The 21,017-nt window shown below is 33.5% G+C and overlaps 1 protein-coding gene across 3 annotated transcripts in view; it reads right to left on the minus strand.

Moving 5' to 3' along the window:
• Positions 1-2,517: 2,517 nt before the first annotated feature.
• Nep2 (M13 family metallopeptidase neprilysin 2) overlaps positions 2,518-21,017 on the minus strand; it is a 38,262-nt gene continuing 19,762 nt past the window's right edge. For 2 of the 3 annotated variants that reach the window (XM_089598328.1, XM_089598330.1), the window contains exons 2-11: positions 9,818-9,963; positions 8,975-9,103; positions 8,205-8,450; positions 7,538-7,749; positions 7,016-7,192; positions 6,620-6,941; positions 6,053-6,225; positions 5,677-5,968; positions 5,219-5,469; positions 2,518-3,058 (exon numbers count right to left, since the gene is read on the minus strand). In XM_089598328.1, coding sequence (XP_089454454.1) covers positions 2,720-3,058; positions 5,219-5,469; positions 5,677-5,968; positions 6,053-6,225; positions 6,620-6,941; positions 7,016-7,192; positions 7,538-7,749; positions 8,205-8,450; positions 8,975-9,103; positions 9,818-9,963 — 2,287 coding nt within the window. In that variant the 3' untranslated portion in view covers positions 2,518-2,719. The remainder of the gene's footprint in view (positions 3,059-5,218; positions 5,470-5,676; positions 5,969-6,052; positions 6,226-6,619; positions 6,942-7,015; positions 7,193-7,537; positions 7,750-8,204; positions 8,451-8,974; positions 9,104-9,817; positions 9,964-21,017) is intronic. The other variant, XM_089598329.1, reaches the window with a different exon arrangement.

The following is a 21,017-nucleotide window of genomic DNA, read 5'->3' on the forward strand; positions in this document are numbered from 1 at the left end:
ATTTATGCCTATGTTTCTAAGTTTTGAAAAATTATACTTATTCAAGGAAACTCACGAAAAAAATATTATTACATAAAATACGGAGACAACATTTGTTGTAATACATACTAGGCATCAGCTATTATAAAAAATTGTTTTATTTTAAACTCTTTTGGCTTAAGTACATGATAGTTTGATTTGATTGCGTGGGATGTACCTTTTGAACTATTTAATGAAATAAAACCGAAGGAATTAAACAAATTAATACGAACAACAAGTTTTTCATGACTTGTTGTATTCAAAATTGTGTGTGACTTCCATCATAATGAATATCTTGTAAAAAATGTTCCCATATAGTTAATTTTACAATAAACTGTTTAAAGAGTAAAACAGTTGTTTTAGAAGTGTAATAAAATATAAATAAAAAAAAATTTTACGTAAGTCTCATTTTTTGAGTGTACATCAAAAAACTTATGTTAATGTAGAGCAAAGCATGCAAAATAGAAACAACTGTGGGATGGAGAAGTTTTGGCTTGGTAAAAAATTTGTTATGTTTTTTTTATTTTTTTTTTTTAACTGTGTATTTAATATTAAAGTTTTGCGTTTGACAAATACATGGTTAAAATAAATATCCACAAGAGTCTTGATTTTTGAGATATCGTCCATGAATAGAAAAAAATTTTTAAATGACAGTGCCATCGACATCTTACTGATATTTTATCATTAGATGTAGTATACAGTTTTTACGCAGTTTATTAACAAATGTATATGTATATGTCTCCACGACAAAACTGTGTTGTAATTGTAAGGCATGGTTTTTATTTATGAAACAATCACAAACACTATATAATTATGTAATACGTAAAACTGAAACATAGAGCATAAGTAACTTGAGACCATCATGCAATCACTAATTATTATTTGTTTATTTACTATTTTAGTATACATCAGTTTGCATCTCACTAAAAAATTATAAATGTCAACGCAAAGGAACAAAAATTATGCTTTTGAGGCATAAAAAATCATATAGTAAAAAAAAATTCATTTTCAAAGTTTTTTAAAGTAATAAATTGCATGGCATAATATTTAAACAATACGTCTCGAAGATGACAACAATAATTTCATAATTTCGTATTACATTTATATCGATGATATGAAAGGATTTGTGTTTATATGCATGTATCTTATGATTACCTATAAATACTCATAATTTTGTTTTATTAGATGCAAATGCAATCGCACGTTTATTTCCAATACATACAGTATATCTTACGGTAGCAATTGAGATTTGTATCGCGTGCTTAAACACGATAATGACAATTTTAGTGAGGCAATAAATTTATTACAAAAATTGTCATGACCGAAGTATGATTAACAGATAATGTATATATTTGTGTAAATATTTTATAGTTACTTGTAAAAATGAGCAAGATAAATTCTTGCTTTTCACGAACTAGTTATGAACATTTAAAATGCCTTTTAAAGATACATTGTGTACTGTAAAAGAGATTATTTTTGCACTTATAGTTTTCCTCGCTTTTGCGTTATGATAATATAATAGTATTAGAAGTTGATTTTATACATTTCATACCGTACCTCAAGATCAAAATAAACATTCATACAAACAATTATACTTTTTATTTACCTCATTTAATACATCGTAGGTTTTGTTTACACTTTTATACAGCCAATATAATAATTTCTATTTTTTATTTTTTATTTCGCATTTCACATTTAAAATATCCTTTTCACCGATTTTATTTTTTCTTTTTCTCACTAATCGTGTATTTGTATTGACTATAATGAATTTTATTATCATCATTGTATATTTTTTATCCTGTAAATTTTTCTCATAGGCGTGATAAGCCTGGTTTGGCCCTTAATTGTTGATATTTCAAATGACCACCGGAAATCTATCTACCTCATCAAAATTACCTTATTTATTATGTGTCAATATTCGAGAAATGATTTTGTTAATAAAAGTCAAAATATCTAACTGTCACATCTCTTTTTACTATTTTTTATGGCATATTAGCTTATTTAATAATCAGTTATTAGTTAAAAAATTTATTTCTGAAACGAGAGAATTTTTTAAAATTAAAATATGTCGAATAATTAAAAAATGTTTGTCATAATGTGGCATTCTTTTTACAGCATCACATACACACACACACACACGAACTACTTTAAAACAACTCTACTAACTTACTAGTTTTACTACGTTAGAACTATTATTGCCCGAAACAACACACACATACACATATCAATACAACTCACTAAAATAAGACTCACAAAATCTTGAAAAAAAGGAAAAAAAATACTAACATAATTTTGTCTTAGAGATAGTTAATGTTAATAAAATATCCTGACTCCGTTTATACATATATATTTCAGATAAATTACTCGATAAGTTACGATTAAGTATTTCCCCGAGTTTTTGGCACATCCTCTCATCAACAAAAACTCTTGATCAATAATTAAAATAAAATGAAATCAATCATGCCAAAATGAAAAAAAAAAAAAAAAAAAAAAAAAAAAAAAAAAAAAAATCAGAGAGACCAATACGCAAGCACACACCATTGACATTGTTCAGACATGATCCCTCGCGTAAAAAAACTAAAATACAATTGACAACTTAACTCGATCAACCACGCGAACAAGTATCACTTTTCGAAATTTAATCGACAGTTAGCACTCAACGACAGACACCCACACATACCCACAAACATCAGTGCAAGTTCTACCACACAGCACACTTGTCCTTGGGATTCATTTTCGTGCTGAGTGGACAGTTAAAATCCTTGGCAAACTCGGGCATGTTGGACATGGGCCCGAGGACTCGGAACTCGCCGGGACTGTGCACTCCAGTGGTGATGCGCAGCTTGAGCGTCTCGGGTCGGTACTTGCTGCACCAGGTGTTGGCCGCGCTCAACCAGAACATCTGTTGGCCATTATATTTAAGGCCCGGAAGTTGCTTCTCGGGACCGTTGCGTCGCACCCACTCGTTGTAGGCCAGATAAGCTTCTTTAATGCCACCGTTGTCTGCAATGTTCTCGCCCTGGGTTGTGATACCGTTCAACTGCAGTTAAGAAAAAAAAGGTTTACTCCATGAGAATAAATTTTTTTCTTTTTTTTTTTTAGTTAAAATAGCGATGTTGAGAAAACAATTAATCAAGAAGATTTATTTTCAGTAAAATTTTATTTTATTTTTAGTTGATCATAAGGAATAGTAATGCATTATGTTGTTTTAAATAAAAGCAATTTTTAACTAAAAGGTAAGATGTAGTAACTTATCAAATAAAAAATAAGTTTTTATTCAAACTTAAGGAAAATTGAATGCAAATTTATCAAAAAAAAGCGTAATTAGTATACATTTTAGGTTGTATTTATATTAAATTTTTATTAAATATAGTAGGGTTATGTTTTTTACCTTTTTTGAAACTCTTAAATATAGAAATAAAAATCTCGATAATCTTAATTTATATGTAAATTCTTATTTTATTTGACAAAAATTAAATCAAACTTTTATTGGAATACTAAGTTAAGAGCCATAGTAAAATATTGTTTTTTTTAAATTAGCAATTATTACCGCCTCGAGTACTGGTTTTTATTCTTAATAAAGTTGTTAATGAACCTATCTAGATGGTAAGTAAAGATTTTTTTTCTCCATGTAATACTTTTCGTACTATATTTTTCAACATTTAAAAATAAAAACTATAATACAACACAAATTTAGTAAAGAAAGATATAATAATGATATTGACAACAAAAATAATAATAATAATAATAATAATAATAATAATAATAAAAGAATGGCAACCATAAAAATATAAACTGTTATAATAACAAGAAAATAATAATCTTGCACATTTTAATAGAGAAAATGATAATAAAAAAATTGAATAATAAAAGTAAAAATTATAAAAATAATAGTTAAGTTACAATAACAAAAATAATAAAATAATAATAAAAGTAGTAATAGAATAATAATACTAAAATTAATAAAATATTAATGGTAAAAAAATTATAATAATAAAAATAATACGAATAATACGAATAATACAAGTAATAATACGAAAATAATCGTTAACAAATGAAAGTAAAATAAGTAATAAGAAAATAATAATAAAAGTGATAAAAATATAATAGCACAATAATAATAAAAACAAAAATAAAATGATGAAAATAATAAAAAAATAATAATAAAATAATAATGGAATAATGATAAATAAAATACTAAATCAATAATAAAAATAAGAATAAAATGATAATAAAAATAATAAAAATTAAATAATACTAAATAAAAAAAAAATTGTAACATAATAATAATGATAATAATAATAATATAAAAATAAATAATAATCATAATAAAATACTTATAAAAGTAATAATAAAATAATAATAAGTTATTTAAAAAAAAAATAATAATATTAAAATTATAATAAAAAGATCCATAAAAATAGTAATAGTAAAATTATAACAATAAAAATGATAAAAAACTTATAATCTAATGAGAAGAATAATAATAAAACAATAATAAATAAAATTCCAAAATATCAATAATAAAAATGAAAATAAAATGATGACAATAAAAATAATTATAAAATAATATCAAAAGTAATAGTGAAATATTCATAATTATAATAATGATAATAGTAATAATGAATAAAAAATAATGGTAGTAAAACATGGATAAAAATAATGATAAAATAATAAAAATTAAATAAATAAAAATAATAATAATAGAAATAAAATGAATAGAAAAATAATTGTAAAAATAGTGGTAAAAATAATAATAAAAGTAAATATTAAAGATAAAAATAAAAAAAAATAAAAAAACACTAGTGAAAATAATGATAAAAATAATTTTAAAATTATCGTGAAAATAAATATAATATAAGAAATAATAAAAAAAATAATAACAATGCAATCGTACAAAAATAATGAAAATGTAAATAATAGTGAATAAATAACTATAAAAATAAAAATAATATGATAAAAAAATAATTAAAAAAATTATAGTAAAATAATTGGAAAAAATAATAAAATATTAAAAATTAATATAAATAATGATAATAATAAAATAGTAATAGTAATACCAATAGTCCGTAATGTTAAAAAAAATGTAAATTCCCTGGTTCCAACAGTATTTTTAATTTACAAGTTTAGTTTATAGTTGGTAAAAAAAAATTTTTAATTAAATTTCTACCTAAATATTGTCATACAAAAAAAAACTTACACTAAGTTCCACTTCACTGGCCGTATAGTTGCCGTACTGATGTATGATACACTCGGCTTTTTTGAGGTACTTATTTTTGGTCTCCTCCTCCCACCATTCGACCAGATTACCCTCCTTGTCGAACTGCCGGCCTTGATCGTCGAAGCCATGGGTAATTTCATGGCCCATTACAAAACCTATCGCACCGTAGTTCATGTACTTTGGTCGGTCATTACTGAAAAACGCGCCTTGAAGGATGCCAGCTGGAAATTCTGTTGATTTTATGGTTAAATCGGCCATGTTTAGATATTTTTACAGTGCATATTGTTGACAGTCATTTTGTTGTCGTGTAAAAAAATTTTTTTTTTTAAATTAAAAGTTTTAAAAACCTATTATTATTTCGAGTCATATTAAAAGGTTTATAAAAAGATTTATTGATTTCAATGCAGGATATCCAAATAAAGGATTAAAAAACTCACGTATGCTGTTTTCAATGGATGAATAAAACGCATTGACAATAGCGGGTCTGCCATGGCTGATCCACTCGCTCTTGTTGACCGGCTTCCTCAATATTTCGAAGGCATACTCAGTTCCAAACAGAGTTAGATTAAGGGCATTTTTGAGATAACTTCCTGGTGAGATCTCCAGCTTTTCGTAGAATTTCTCCAGCTTCTTGTCGTCGAGCAGCTCGTCCGGATATGCTATGTGGGTTGTCATGGATTTGGCCTTGTCCAGGGCAGCCTCTCTCGTTTTGTTGTCCATCCAGTCGATCTTTAAATCCATCAGTTGCATAACATATTTTATTTTCTATTCTCAATAAAATTTTGACAACTTAAAATAGATTTTTGTACTGACTGTATGCAGGATTTTTATGAACTCGTTTCTGATGTCTGATACCATCTCAATGGCGGTCTTTTTCGCGTCCTCGTTGAAGTACTTCCTCACGTAAAGTGCACCCACACTTATGGAGAAACCGCTGGTTACTGAATTCACGCACTCCTTCCAACGTGGCTCGCGCTCGGTTTTTCCTGTTGCATTTAAAAACATACATGAATTTTTGAATTTAATTTTACTCAAAATGTAGGCAGTAAGTGGCTGTTGGTAATGCCATCTACTGAACTTTATATTTCATCTACGTTTCGTCAAACTGTTGACAAAAAGTACTTGAATTAATTATTTCGCTCACACAACCAAATTTATATTCTGAACTGTGATGATAGTATGTCCATTGGAACTTATTTATTGTGCTGTAATGATTAATATTACACTTATTTGTCCGTATCAGTTTGAAAGGTTGCAAGTGCTCCACAACCACAGATAGAAATATACATTACAATATTTTTGTTTTTGAAGCCCTCGAGATCAAAATTAATAAACTAAAAGAATCTTACAGATTTTTATATAAAATGAAAAAAAACTTACCACTAACAATGGTAGAGTAAGCAAGCTGGCGCTTCCTGATCTCGTCGTTTAGGTAGCTGACAGAACTTCCAGCAACGCGCCACATCACGTAGTTCGCCAGTACTCGTTTGGGCGTCTGTACAAGTAACTTCTCAAGTTCTGTGATAAAACTTGGCACATCAACAACGACAACCTCATCCTCCGTGACGCTAGTTGTTGGTGCCAATATGGTGTTGAAGTACTCAATCCAAGGTATAGACGGGAATTGCTTGGACAGCTCGGCAATGGTCATTGCGTTGTACAAAGCCGTGGCGTTGCGCCGTTTCTCACTTGGAAGTGAGATCTAGGGAAAATATTTTAGTTTCAAATATTTTTTTTGCTATTTTTTTTTACTTTTTTCCGAGTTTTTATGCTTACGTTGGCGAGTTTGATTTCAAACTCCAGTGACTCCTTGAGTTGCTCAGCGGCGTAGTCTCCATCGGCTCCGAGGATTTGGGCAATGTCAACCATATAGTCGTAGTAAGCTTTTACGATCCTGTCACTCATGCCCCGTGACAAGTACTCGCGTGATATACCCAGTGTCGCTTGATCCAGCTATTAGAGAAAGGTACGTTCGTTTCTTTATTTTTTCGTTTACAACGATTGACTCAATGAAAAAAAAAGTGAAGTTCAATCATTATTTCTTTATTAAATCACTGATAGAGGACAAAAGAGAGACGTGGTCGTTACTGGACATTTTATACGAAATACAATAATCAAACCAAAAATTTAAAAAGATAATTTAGCTTAAAGAAAAGTGAATTTTATTAAGTAGAAATCGAAATAAAATAAATCTAGGTGGATGATGAATTAAAAAAAAAAAAATTTAGTTCCGTGTTTGATACTAAACAATGTATAAGCGCTACAGATGCTAGTATTTCTTTAACTTCGCTAACTCACATCAATTGTGCGCTTGGTGCTATTTTTGAGATCGGAGCTGATACTAAAGTCGATAAAATAATCGATTGAGTATCCCATTTTGCGAAGCTTGTACACGGACTCTTTCCAGTTCCAGTCAGCGTCGACCCAAGATTCTTTCATGAGGACCGGCCAGCCACCCAATTCCTTCAAATTTCGGTGCAGTGGATCCATACCTTCTTCCTCGATCTGGGCTGTTTTATTATTAATTTTTATGTATATCATTGTATCACTAATTCCTTATCAAAGTTTAAGTAATCAATTTGATTGTACAAAAAATGTCTTTGGATCCATCCTAACCCAAATGTCATAACATGTCATTTTGTTTCTGAATTTCAAAGTGTATCATCTTGTCTCTAAATTAAAGAAAAATATAAGGTATTTTTATGAAGCAGTGGTGTCGAAATACTATTATTTTCAATTTGAATTAGAATAAAGATAAATATACGCTTTTAAAATTCAAAAATTAGATACAGGCTTCAAATTCAGAAAAAATGATACTTATTTTCAAATGGTGAAGTAAGGCGATGATACCCTTAGGTAGTAACTTTGTAGTGCCAAAAAAAATTTTGTTCGTGGGCTCGAATCTCATCAAGGATCTTTTGTTTTTTTTTTTTTTTTGTTCACAAGAAAGACAAATAAGACTTACTCTTGTTCATGCAGTTCTGGTAGTAAGTCTTGAGGAGTTTGAATGGCCTTGGGTCGTCAGGTTTGCTCTCCTCTTCGATACTGGCTCTGAGCTGCTTTTGCAGCTTGTCGCTGATGATGCTAAAAGTGTTGACGCTCGTCTTATCGTCGGGTATGACTGTGTTTTTAAGGAAACCTCCGCAAGCAAATCTGTAGAAATCGTCGCAGGGCTCGACTGTTGGATCCATGTTCTCCAATATCGATGAGGCTGTACACATATGATGGGTAAGTTGTTAATTTTCAGTACTTTATGCTTCACCCATGATAATTGTCATTTTTTTGGGCTGAAAATTGGCGTAAAATTATATGACACAAAACGAAGTTATATATTTTTATTTGGGAGTCAAAGTTCAAAAGTCTGGTATCCACGTGAGATTTTTTAAAATAAATTTACGTAACCAGATATAGATGAAAGTAAGTCTACAGCTTGAAATATAAATTTCATTTCTTCTCACTCCATAACGTATGACGTTGATAAAGTTTAAAAAAATAATACGACTTTGGTATTGTCACTAAAAACATTACACTTTTTTACCTCCAATTTTAACCCCATAATAGCTGAATGTTTATTTTCTAATCTTTCAGTGTCACAGAATCTACCCAGATAGAGATAGAGTAGATACCGATCTCTCACATATGGATCAATTATCTCGACACTTTACCCCAAAGCGAGAATGGAGTATCAGCAAGTACAACAATAATAAATATCTAAAGTAAATAACGAAAACATACCTGTGTGCACACATCCTGGAGAGTCGCAGATCTCAGGCGTTTTTTGGACTACCTGCGGAGTCTTTCGTCCAGTGATTTCCTTAAGGGCTTCGGCTATGGAAGGTAGCATTTCCGCATTAGCTGGTTCGGCTGTCGTCGACAGCCAATGAGCCAATGATGATTGTGCGATGATCAGGTGTGACGATTCGATTGATACAGACACACATTGATGTCGTTTACGTGAGCGATGGGACACGATGCATGAAGATATGACGTGCAATGCATTGTTCGTGGATTTTGGTGCGATTTTTGTTGTAATGTAAGGAAATGCAAAAACAAAATTAAATTTTTTTTTTTTTTTTTTGGACAATAAAACAGAGGACAGTATGTTAAAAATTATGTAAATCCGATGTACATGAGTATAAGAATTAGGCGTGGGTGAGATAAAATACTGAGGGACCAAAGATGTAGACAGTTACAGGCTGAGGATGTGTAATAACTCTCGCAAGTAAAATCAAGGATTCTTTAGCTACATCGACAGTCGTTGAAAAAATTTAATTATTTTTTATTGAATTCTGGACTTTTACAGCATTTACATACATATACTTTTTGAATTTTTACCCCTTTATGTACAATAAAAAAAAAAAAAAAAAAAAAAAAAATTGTACACAAAAATATATTTATCATTTACGACATCTCGAAACTTTTGCGAAATATTAATCCCGACATTTTCAAGAGGAGATAGGTTTACATCTTTTTTAAAGATTTTTCTATCGTCATACTATTGATTTGAATAATATCTTGAACAGGTTCTTTTTTTTTTTTTTTTTCTTTTTTTTTTATTGGTGTTATTGGTGCACTTACCGGTACGAACTGACTCGCAGTTTTCAACGCTGGTGGCTACGAACACGAGACCAATGGCGAAAGCTACGGCCGCCAATACGGCGCACACGGCCACGACCGTGAGGCCACGCTCGAGTGCCGAGCGTCTTTTCCACCATGTCGGGTTTCTGAAAATTTTAAGAAAAAAAAAACATAGTTAAGAATTAATAAAAAATGGTTTCTGAAGAACAGTTATAAAATACTTGATGAAATTTTGATAGCTACATGTGTTTGTATAAAATACATATCATTGTGAATAATTCTTATATAATAAACATAATTGTTGATACATGTATTCAGTTTGTATATTACAATGTAAGTAGATAAATTAGGTAGAAAGGAATTTTTTATTTTTTATTTTAATGGATGAACCTAAAAATCAGGCGTTTGTTCTAAAATGGCACCAACAAAATTTGACTACGATTTTTCTCTAACAGCTTAAAGATTATTCCCATCATTTTTGTGATACCCGTCATCCTGAAAACTCAAGTGGCCTTGCTCACTGATTTCGTACGTTCTTGAGCCTCTCACTTTGACAACCGTTAATTTGCCAAGACAATTCGCACTCAACCGTTACAATACATGTACGATTTGTTAACACGTCGTACCTGACGAGTTGATAATTTCATTACTTCCCAGGGACTAGACTAGGATGCAAATTTATGCATAATACACGCATTGCACACATGGTTACTTTGTTATCTCTAATCGTTCATTCAAGATCTTTGGAAAAGCAAAACTATGAAGCTTGAGCACGATAATTTTAAACGATAAGCATGTGCACGTAGCCATACTCGTTACGACAGTAAAAAAAAAAAAAAAAAAAAGCCGGTGCATATTTTGTCTCGAAGGGTACGGGATCGAATTTCAGCAGAACAAGAAAATTGTATTCGCCTAAACTCTGCGACAAAGAATATCAGCTCTATCGGTGGGCGATGGATAAAATTTTATCGAAAAAATTCCGTACCTGATTGAGAACACGCTCGGCACTAAAACTGACTCTAGTGATAAAAGGAAAGTAAAATCGCCTACAGCTGCGCGGTTCGAGTGCTCTATTCTCTTTATGAGTGTAGTAGCCACGACCCTATACATGCCGTATAGAATGTGCGTGATAAATTCGTAAAAAACGTTTATGTCGTAGTGTCATGTTTCTATCACTCTTAGCGATTTTACGATTTAACGCCTCCGTATACTCGGGAGTGCTCGTGAATAAAAATCGCGAAACTGTTCGTTGCTGTACGTGGCCATACGGTTGCCGAGAGAGCATGTGGGTAAGTAGCTGAGCTGGGTACTTAAAGCTCTCGTGTAGTAGCTTGGGGAAAAACAAAATTTATCGCGCAATCAAGTGTCTTTTTATTACGTTTACCTCTACACTGGTACGTGCACTTTATAACATTTCACGGCCATGGATGCTGTTTTTTAATTTTCTGAATTTTGGAATTATATGAAGATTACTCTCGGGTTTTTGAGCTTACAGTTGGGGAAAAAAAAACTACTTTGATAATTCATTTTTTAATCGAAAGGCCGAAGAATTGCGAAAAACTACCATTATTAAAGGTGTAAGAACTTAATCACTATGCTTACTAAAAATCTGTTTTAATATTTCACTTTACGATTACAGAATGTATGGAAAAAAATAATATAGCTTTACAATAAACAATGAGTAATAGCTCATCAGTTTCTTTAAATTTTTCCAATTTTGGAGTACGCAAAATTTCGTTCCCTTGATATGCCTCCAACAAGATAATTTTTGTCTTAAATTCGCTAACCCGTTTGGAATATCCCCAATCTCAGAATATTTACAATTTCAGATCCATCAAGATTTTTGCTCAGAGAGATGAAAACCAGGTGAACTCGGGTACTTTTCGATTTGACAGTACTATTAAAGAGGATGAGAAAATTATATAAATTGGTCGACATCGGAATACATCAGATATTCATGACTGTCGGACACATCAGCTGCAGGTGGATCCAATTAATTCTCATCCCCGTTTGAATTGCGGATTTTCCTTTGTTTTATACCAAATGCCTTTGATACAAAACTATCAAGAGACCCGATTTAACTCTGTGAAATGGATATTTAGGCACTTGCACGTGAGTGCAAAAGTTCAATGACAGATACGAGTTGGTAAGCTCGTTTGGGAAATATAGTGCGCTAGGGGTATGCGATATTTGTGCTACGGCAAGCTGGTTTTTTCCATTACGTAACCGGTAATTGATTGTTCTTTTTTTCTTCTTCTTCGGATTGTTGAAGACTCGAGGATGGGTACGCATGGCGTTGAAGCATCGTTACTATCTCTTCATAACGACTATCGATAAATAAAATCGGTTGATGGGTAGAGCTTTTTTTTTCTTTTCCACGCGGATGTTGGATGATTTCGTTTGTCTTTGATGAAATGTGTTTACGATGTCTCTAAATTAGGGTAATATTAACGCAAATCGGGTATAAGGTCGCATATCGCGTCATCGATCGGTTCGACGCTCGGTAGCAAAAATCCATCTTTGACAAAGATACATGATTTTTATGAGTAAAAAATGTGACAGACGGCTAAAAAGAAGATCTGGAAAGCTCCTCACTTAGGCAATCATAAAAAACAAAGGTAACAGTAATTCCCACACAGGGCGCGGCTCACTCGAGAGTTCACTGCCTTCCCACTGTACGTGGTGGAAAAAAAAAAATTCCACTCCCAAAAACAATTTGCAACGATAGCCTCGATCCTCCCCTTTTCACACGCCAACCGATCACGACCCCCTGCCTCTCTTGACTTCCAATGGAATGACGCATCAAAAGAAAATTGCACTCCTGGGCATGTTTGCTATGATCGGTAATTGAAGCGTCACCGATTTTCATAAAAACTCCAGTCTCGAAAAGCACACGATTGTCCATGGATACACCAACAATTGCCACGGAGAAATGAATAAGTTGATATATAGAACGGAGCGTATTTACCACGTGCCTACTGTTCACCCAGACACAAGAGAAACCGCGTTCATCGTGTTCCTTCGGGCGAGAGAGCCGAGAGCGAGCCAAGTCTGCAACACTAGCCGAGTCACTATAGCTCCATGTCTTTCTTCTCCTCCTCCTCCTCCTCCTCCTCCTCCGTATGCTTATACATCTACGTTTACGCCTATCGTGATTACATTATTCTCCCCATCGGGTAGATAAGCGGGGCTTCAATTCCGAGTGTACAATGCGCTCGTGTGCTCTTAACTGGGTCGTCGTCGTCGTCGTTGTCGTTGTTGTTGTTACACTGCACCAGTAGCATCGGTTCTTGATCGATTCGCTACACGAGTCATCCTACGTGCATGCTACTGCTTTTATATACTATGCAAAAGGATCTTTTTTTTTCTTTTTTTTTTTTAATTGAACAGCAAAATGAGAGCTTAGGGGATGAAATTTCCTCACCGTATGGAAATCGGGTTCGCGTCACAGAAAATCTAAAAGTTGGGTTGTGCCTTTATACGGTGAGAAGCATCACAGATTTTACACCACACTTAAACTGACCAGCTGAAACTTTTCGCATCATCTTATGACTTGGTTGTTGTACATGTTTGAACAATCATTGTTTGTTTTTTTAGAACAAGATGATTATATGGGAATATACATTGTATCTGTCAGGGTACAGTGAAATTAAATGAAACTATGACTTGTTCATCCTGTATCCATGACACGAATGGTTTCTTGAACACGAATGTATCAACAATATTGAAGCAAACTGCTTTTTTTTTTTTTATTGCAAAAGAAAAAAAAAATATTAATAGGTTTGACGTAAACTAAACTAAAAAAAAGTCTCACCCAAATGCAAAAATATACGTACACGCGATCAGCATCCTTGACACACAATATACATACCCGAGTCGCTCAGAACAATATGGCTAGTCGAACGTATTATCAATGCATGTAAGTAATCAAATAACATTCAATTAAACAAAAAAAAAAAAAAAAATCATAAAGCTACAATCCCGCTCGAATTAGCGATTTATGCGTCACAAAGTGCACTCACCGATCTGCGGAGAATTTTCCAATCGGCTACTTGGTTAAAGCAGTCACCGAATAGCCGAACGAACGTGTCGATATTTTTTACTTTCTAAACAACAAAAATAGTATAGGTACGCCAGTAGCCGTAGCATAAACTCATGCTGTATATTACAGTCGGACGTGACCTGCATCGGTAAGAAAGCAAAATGAGAGAGAGAGAGAGAGAGAGTCTCGAGGCTGTTTTTGTTGCGTTTGTAATGTATAAGGTTCGCGTATGGTAATACCCATGAAGTGCGTGCGCTGTATTGTTATGAGGTACGGTGTACACATCAAACGAGTAAGTATGCCTTTGTTGAGGCCACAAAACGTAAGTATACAATAAAATATGGTTTTTTTCCCCAAAAAATGATTTTATTTTTCAGCAAAAAGAAAGCGAGAGCTTCGTCGTATCGAAAGGTGCCCATTATCAATCGTGCGTGTACCAGCAAGCATTTTTAACTCGCAATTTTTATTAATACTGCCACTGTTTTTAAACATTTTTTTTTTTTTGCGAAAAACCTTAAACATCGCGATTGACAAGTACAAGCGTTGTCATGGCACAAAGTGAATCCATACCGTTGCAGCGCAGGAATATTTAGTTATCGAACGTGATAACATACACCATTTGTAATCGTGTACGCCCAGAAAATAACGTATCGATATCAAATTGCGTTTTCACTGGGAACACACGCACACGTTTGTCCGCAAGTATCGGACTTCGCAACCATATCAATGTCGCGCTTTTGGCGTCTCCAAACTGTCTCTGCTGGTGCATTGTTCCGATGGACAATGCATGGGTATACCTACAATATTGAAATGGATGGAAAGAGACGCGCAAAGGCTATCCATTCGTTCGTGGCTTTTGCGGAGATTACTCTTTTTCACCCTAAGCTTGTGTTTATATATATTCGATTCAGCAGTTCGTGGGGTTGGTAATACGCAGTTTGGTCCTCAAAACATACCTACAATTAACAATGAGACAACGAGCGCTGTGCTAGTTTTTTCCGTTTCAGAACTAAGGGTCCTTTACGTACGGACTTTAGACGCAAAAGTCAATCGCTCGGCAATCATGCGGGGCATCCATGGGCGTTAGAAAGTCTAGCAAGCACGATATTGTACACCGCGTGACAATTTTTTTTTATTCAGCTGGTCGGTCAGGCATTCGAATCGAGAGTTGTGCAAAATCGCGGTGTCGTGTTTATTGTTTTGGTTCGTGATATTTTTGTGGCTCTTAGTATTCCAGTTGCGGGCGTCCTTTCACCTTGTGTTTAAGTGTACCTCGAGCAGGTTTTTCGTTATTTCACTACAAATGACCCACTTGGTTTTTTCACAATGGAATCTCGTAAGTACTTGAATTTATGGCCTTTTTTTGCAATTCACTGGCATACCATGGAATTGCCAATTACTCTGTATACGTCTTTTATTTGCATGAAAAACCCATCATCAAAACGCTGGCTTGTACCGATCTTGTACTTTCGATCAAATGAATTAAAAAAAATCTGATTCGTTGGTCATATTTTCGGAAATCTGTCCTACAATATCCAGCTCAACGAGATAAACAAAAAGCACAAAATATAATCGATCGAAAATCTTTGTTATTCTTTAATACCTCGGAAAGTACAACGCAATGGATGGAAATTTTTTATTTTATCCCTTTTTTGTTAGTCCAGATGAGCTTTTCATCCCGCAGCGTATAAAATTTTCCGTCAACAACTTTGAAACACAGCGAGGATGAAAGGATCAACGAAAGAAGCGCGAAGGGAAAATTCAATCTCCCATCTTCTAAAAATGTGCGCATCGCTGCCGGGTGTGTACGCACGTGGGTGGGCGATGATAAAAACAACAGCGGCATCTTATGCACGAATGTCCCTATTGTCCGCGGCGCGTACCACTCGGACACAAAGCAAATCCAAAGCACCCGTTCCCGAGACCTTCGCTGATTTACGTGCGTGCACTTAATGTGCAATGATGTACGAAAGAGAGAGGCACGGTCGTTTCCGGGAATCAAGCGTGGATCTCCCTCCTCTTCTTCTTTCCGTCAATTGGCGGGATGATTATTGTTGCGACGCCGCGTCGTGCGGCTAATTGTTCGAAAGAAGAGTCGAATCAATCGTGGGGATGCGGAGCCGTGAGCTGGGAGTCGTTGACCGGGCGTTTATGAGGCAGCGAGACGTTGTTTTTGCAATGCAATTAAAATTCTCGTGGAATGAAAGAAAAAAGAAATATATGTATCTCTAGCTGGACACATATCTTGCTTCAGCGAGGGGGAAAAAAGTGTGTCTTTAATGAGAGGAAAAAAAAGCTCGAAGAAATAAAAATTAATGTACGAACTAAATGATGAATCTTACTTGTCTAAGAATAAACCATACGCGATTTTCTCTGTAGCGAGAGACTTTTTCACTTGTTGCCACGAGAGATTTTTATTCCTTCGCTATACGAGAGACTTTTCGAATAATCCAATATTTTTTGCTTGAAGTTTCTCGTAAAAGATACTACTGTCCACAAGACAACGTGCTAATGGGTTGATTGAGGACAAAAATGATAAACCGTCGACGAATCGTACCGATCCCCAGACGCGTGGCGATAAATTCGACGATCCGATTCATTTCCGACTCACTTTGTTACAAAGTACGCGATAGAGGCCGAGTCGAAAAGACCGGATGCTCGCGATCGGTGCTCAATAAGCCAAGTTCCGCCGACTACGCGTTTTATACACGCGATACATCCCATTCGTGCGGGATGGGATTGATGGTTTGCTTCTAGCTGGATCTAATTGTCGTACTTTGATTTTGGATGCCGATTTTTTTCACAATCGTCACCGTAAAGCGTAATCTTGTTACGTGGAACTAAAGCGTATCAGTTATCGTTATTGTCATGGTAAAAGACTTTTTGAAACTATTTGTCCCCGATGAGACAGAACACTAATTTAATTACAATCATTATAAGAAGTGGAAAAATCAAACGACGAGCTTCGCACCCATTCATTTACTCCTCTCATGATTGGTACTCCCGATCTGGTAATTAAAAAAAAAAAAACATTTTTGCGCAACAAAAACAAACCTCTTGTTGTTTCGTCGATGCTTATTATGAACGTGTCCACGTATTGTAAGTACAGAGTAAAACATGATACACCTACTTCCGGGCGATGAGCAGTGACGTATATTGTACAATTGCGCGAATCCGTGTTTTACGTACAAGCGAGGCCGAGAGGAATTGCGGGCACGTCTGTGTGTGTGGTACACGTACGTGAGGAGAAAATTACGAAACGCGTGTTTAGGACGACGAGGTGCGATGGTGAGCTGATCGATTGGCGTCCTCGTAGATGCGTCTTTGGTTAGAAAAATCGAGGTTCTGACAAACGAGCTTTAGCTGATGAACGCGTTGCTATTGCGGGACGAAGGAATGCATGTAGTTTGAGATCAGGTTTTTCGATAATAGAGATTCTTCGTCTTATGTAGAAGAATTAGCTCTTCCTTTGAAGGTCCGTTTAGATTTTTTTCTTTTTTTCATTTGGTTCTTGCAAACTAAAAATACGAATTAGGTAAAGCCACTGCCTTTCTTCATTCGTATTACTTAAATAGTCTGTTTCTACTTATTTTTATAGACAATATACTTCTACAAGTTAAAAGTAAAATGAGTCCCAAAATGTGATTTTAATTGTGGATCGAAATAATAACCAAAAAGTTACAAATGAAAAATCTAACTAAACAAACAATTTAAAAAATCTGATATTATTCGATAAAAGATATTTTTTGTAGTAAGCAGAAGGTTTAATTATTGAGTAGTAAATCGACAGCCAAGGAATGGCTCGTATACATAAATATATATATTTTTTTATTTAGTTCTGGATAACTAAAAATAGACAGTCGGTAAAGCCACTTAATTCGTTCACTTGTCTTATCTAAAAAGTCTGTTTCTACTTATTTTTACAGACAATAAATTCTTACAGGTTAAAAGTATAATAAGCTACGGAATGTAATTTTAATTGTGGATGAAAATAGGAACAAAAAAGTTACAAATGAGAATGTAAATATACAAACAATAAAGAATCAGATTTTTTGATAAAAGATATTCTTTTTCGTATGTAAAAGGATCAATTCATTACTTGTATATTATGTCTCAGGAATATCTTACTGAGATTTTTTTTTCTGTTACTCAGTTCTTGCAAACTGGAAACACGTATCAGGTAAGGTAACAGTAATTTCTTCACACATCTTACCTAACTCGTCTGTTTCTACTTAAGTTTAGAGACAAATAAGCTACAAAATGCGATTTCAACTGTAGATACAAATAACAACCAAATCCTTTCAAATAAAAATGTAAATACCCAATCAACAACGAATCAGATTTTTTGATAAAAGAAATTCGTTTTCATATGTACAAGATTTAGTTCTTTACTAATGGATGTATAATCCAAGAATAGCTGTATTGACCTTTTCTTTCTTTTCTATTTAGTTATGGCAAACTTAAAATACAAATAAGGTAAGTCCACTGTGATTTCTTCACTCGTCTTATCTAAATAGTCTGTTTCTACTTATTTCAGCAGACAATGAATTCATCAGGTTAAAAGTGAAATAAGCCGTAGTTTATAATTTTAATTGTGGATCAGAATAATAACTAAAATATTACAAATAAAAATATAAATTTACAAGAAATGAAGCATCAAATTTTATGATGAAGGAAATTCTTTTTTGTTTGTACAAGGTTCAGTTTATTACTAGAAGATGTATAATCCAATAATATCATAATGAAACTTCTTTTTTTTATTTTTATGTTCTGGCAAAATGAAAATACATATTTGGCAAATGCACTGTAATCTCTTTACTCGTCTTACCTAAATAGTCTGTTTCTACTTATTTTTACCAAAAACAAATTCTTATAGGTTGAAAGTAAAATAAGCTGCTGAGTGTGGTTTTGATTGTAGATGAAAATAATAACGAAAAAGTTACAAATGAAAAATGTAACTAGACAAACAATAAAAAAAATCTGATTTTTTTCGACAAAAGACATTTTTTGTAGTAAGTAGAAGGTTCAGTTATTGACTAGTAAATCTATAGCCGATGAATAGCTTATATATGATTATATGTATATTTTTTATTTATTGCTGGCAAACTACGAATACACATTAAGTGAGGCCACTGTAATTTCTTCACTTGTCTTACCTAAATAGTCTGTTTCTACTTATTTTTACAGATAGGTTAAAAGTATAATAAGCCATGAAAGTAATTTTAATTGTAGATCAAAATAATAATAGAAACGTTACAAACAAAAAAATTTAACTAGACAAACGATAAAACAAATCTGATTTCTCTTGATAAAAGACATTCTTTGTAGTACGTAGAATGTTTAGTTTTTGACTAGTAAGTTTATGTCCTAGGAATGTCTTACTTAGATTTTTTCTTCACTTTTATTTAGTTATGGTAGACTGAATATACATATTCGGCAAAGCCACTGTAATTTCATCACTTGTCTTACCTAAATAGTATGTTTCTACTTTTTTTATGGACAATCAACTCTTATAGGATAAAAGTAAAATAAGCCGCGGAATGTGATTTCAGTTGCAGATCAAAATAATAACCAAAACGTTACAAATGAAAATGTCAATATACAAACAATAAAGAATCAATTTTTTTGCTGAAAGAGATTTTTTTCGGATTACAAGGTTCAGTTTTTGACTAGTAAGTGTGTAATTAAATAATAGATAAATCGAATTTTTTGTTTTAATTTTTATTTAGTTCTTGCAAACTGAAAATACATGTGAAGTAAAGCCACAGTAATTTTTTTCACTCGTCTTACTGAACTCGACTGTTTCTACTTAATTTTAGAGACGAATAAGTTACGGCATGTGATTTCAATTGTAGATAAAAATACTAACTAAAATGTTACAAATGATAAATGTAAATACGCAAACATTTCAAATGTGCTTTTCTTATAGTTGTTAAAAAATAGATTGTCACTGCCTGTTGTCTGCGTAATTGATTAAAGCATTGAAAATTGATGAAAGGATTCCCCAGTGATATCTATGTATATCGTTAAAAATAAAAAGTTCACTACAATTAGTCATGCGTGTAACAAAACATATTCTTCTATCGTACAACTGAAAGCGAGTTTTAAAAAGTTTTTGATATTTTATTTTCTTTTTTATTGTAACTTACGTCAGTTTTACTTGATACACAAAACATCGAAAATCAGAATGGACACGGAAAATTCTATACCTCATGCTTTCCCCCGATATCTTTGCTATCCTCTAATGAAACGATAAAATCTTTTTACCGTCGAGCAATAGACAAATTCAACAAAACGAAGTTAGCAAAGAGAAAAAAATAAACCTTCATTTTTGGAAAAACCCCATCTTTATAAAACTAACAAAGACTAGTTGAAAATAACAAGAAAAAAAAAAAAAAAACCTGATTTATTTCTTCCTCTCAGCCAACATTATACCAATAAGCCATATACACTCAAAAACTCTGGTTCTCCAACACCGTACGTACACGCGTACACGAGCGATCAATTTCGTGCAGGCACACCACTATGTTTTATACACCACGGTAGTACAGGTGATGTGTCATGTACCTACGTATAAACACATCTGCGCCGTGAAAACCTGTTGAGAATCTGCGCGGCGCTTCCTCTCGTGGCCTCGCTCCTATATATAATCGACAAACACCAGCTCGTCTACACAGTACATTGGGGGTAGGGTGGGAGGGGGAGGGAAGCTCGATTATCGCCGCGGGCGTCTGCGAGCCGCTTTTAATGCACTTTGCCGATTAGCCGTAATTCGGCTCGCGTGCCCCTTACTTCCTCCCCCTCGTTTATTGTATACGTGCACGTATATGAGCATGGCGCCTCTGATTATACCTATCGCATGAGATCTGGCTTCACTGGGGTGTACGTGTATAGGTAAAGTTATCGCACATCGATCGGAGGGAGTATTTTGTTTTTTTTTCGCTTTTCTTTTATTTTTAAATCCGATGCTCTTTGTCACGGTAACCGGTCAACCGATTGATTTACCGGTATTTGTATATTTACGATGTCGCTGCGGCGATTATTTTCGTGTGATTATTTGTGATCGTCGCTATCTATGACGCAAAAGAAACTGGTCCAGAGGACACCTGTGCTCGGATGATTCAATTGACGAAACTCATCGAAATTGATTCGGCTTAT

Source organism: Copidosoma floridanum, unplaced genomic scaffold (genome assembly GCF_036245765.1).
Source record: "Copidosoma floridanum isolate Cflo_tuat_1 unplaced genomic scaffold, Cflo_Japanese_pri ptg000006l, whole genome shotgun sequence".
In the NCBI taxonomy this organism is placed as follows: Eukaryota; Metazoa; Arthropoda; class Insecta; order Hymenoptera; family Encyrtidae; genus Copidosoma; species Copidosoma floridanum.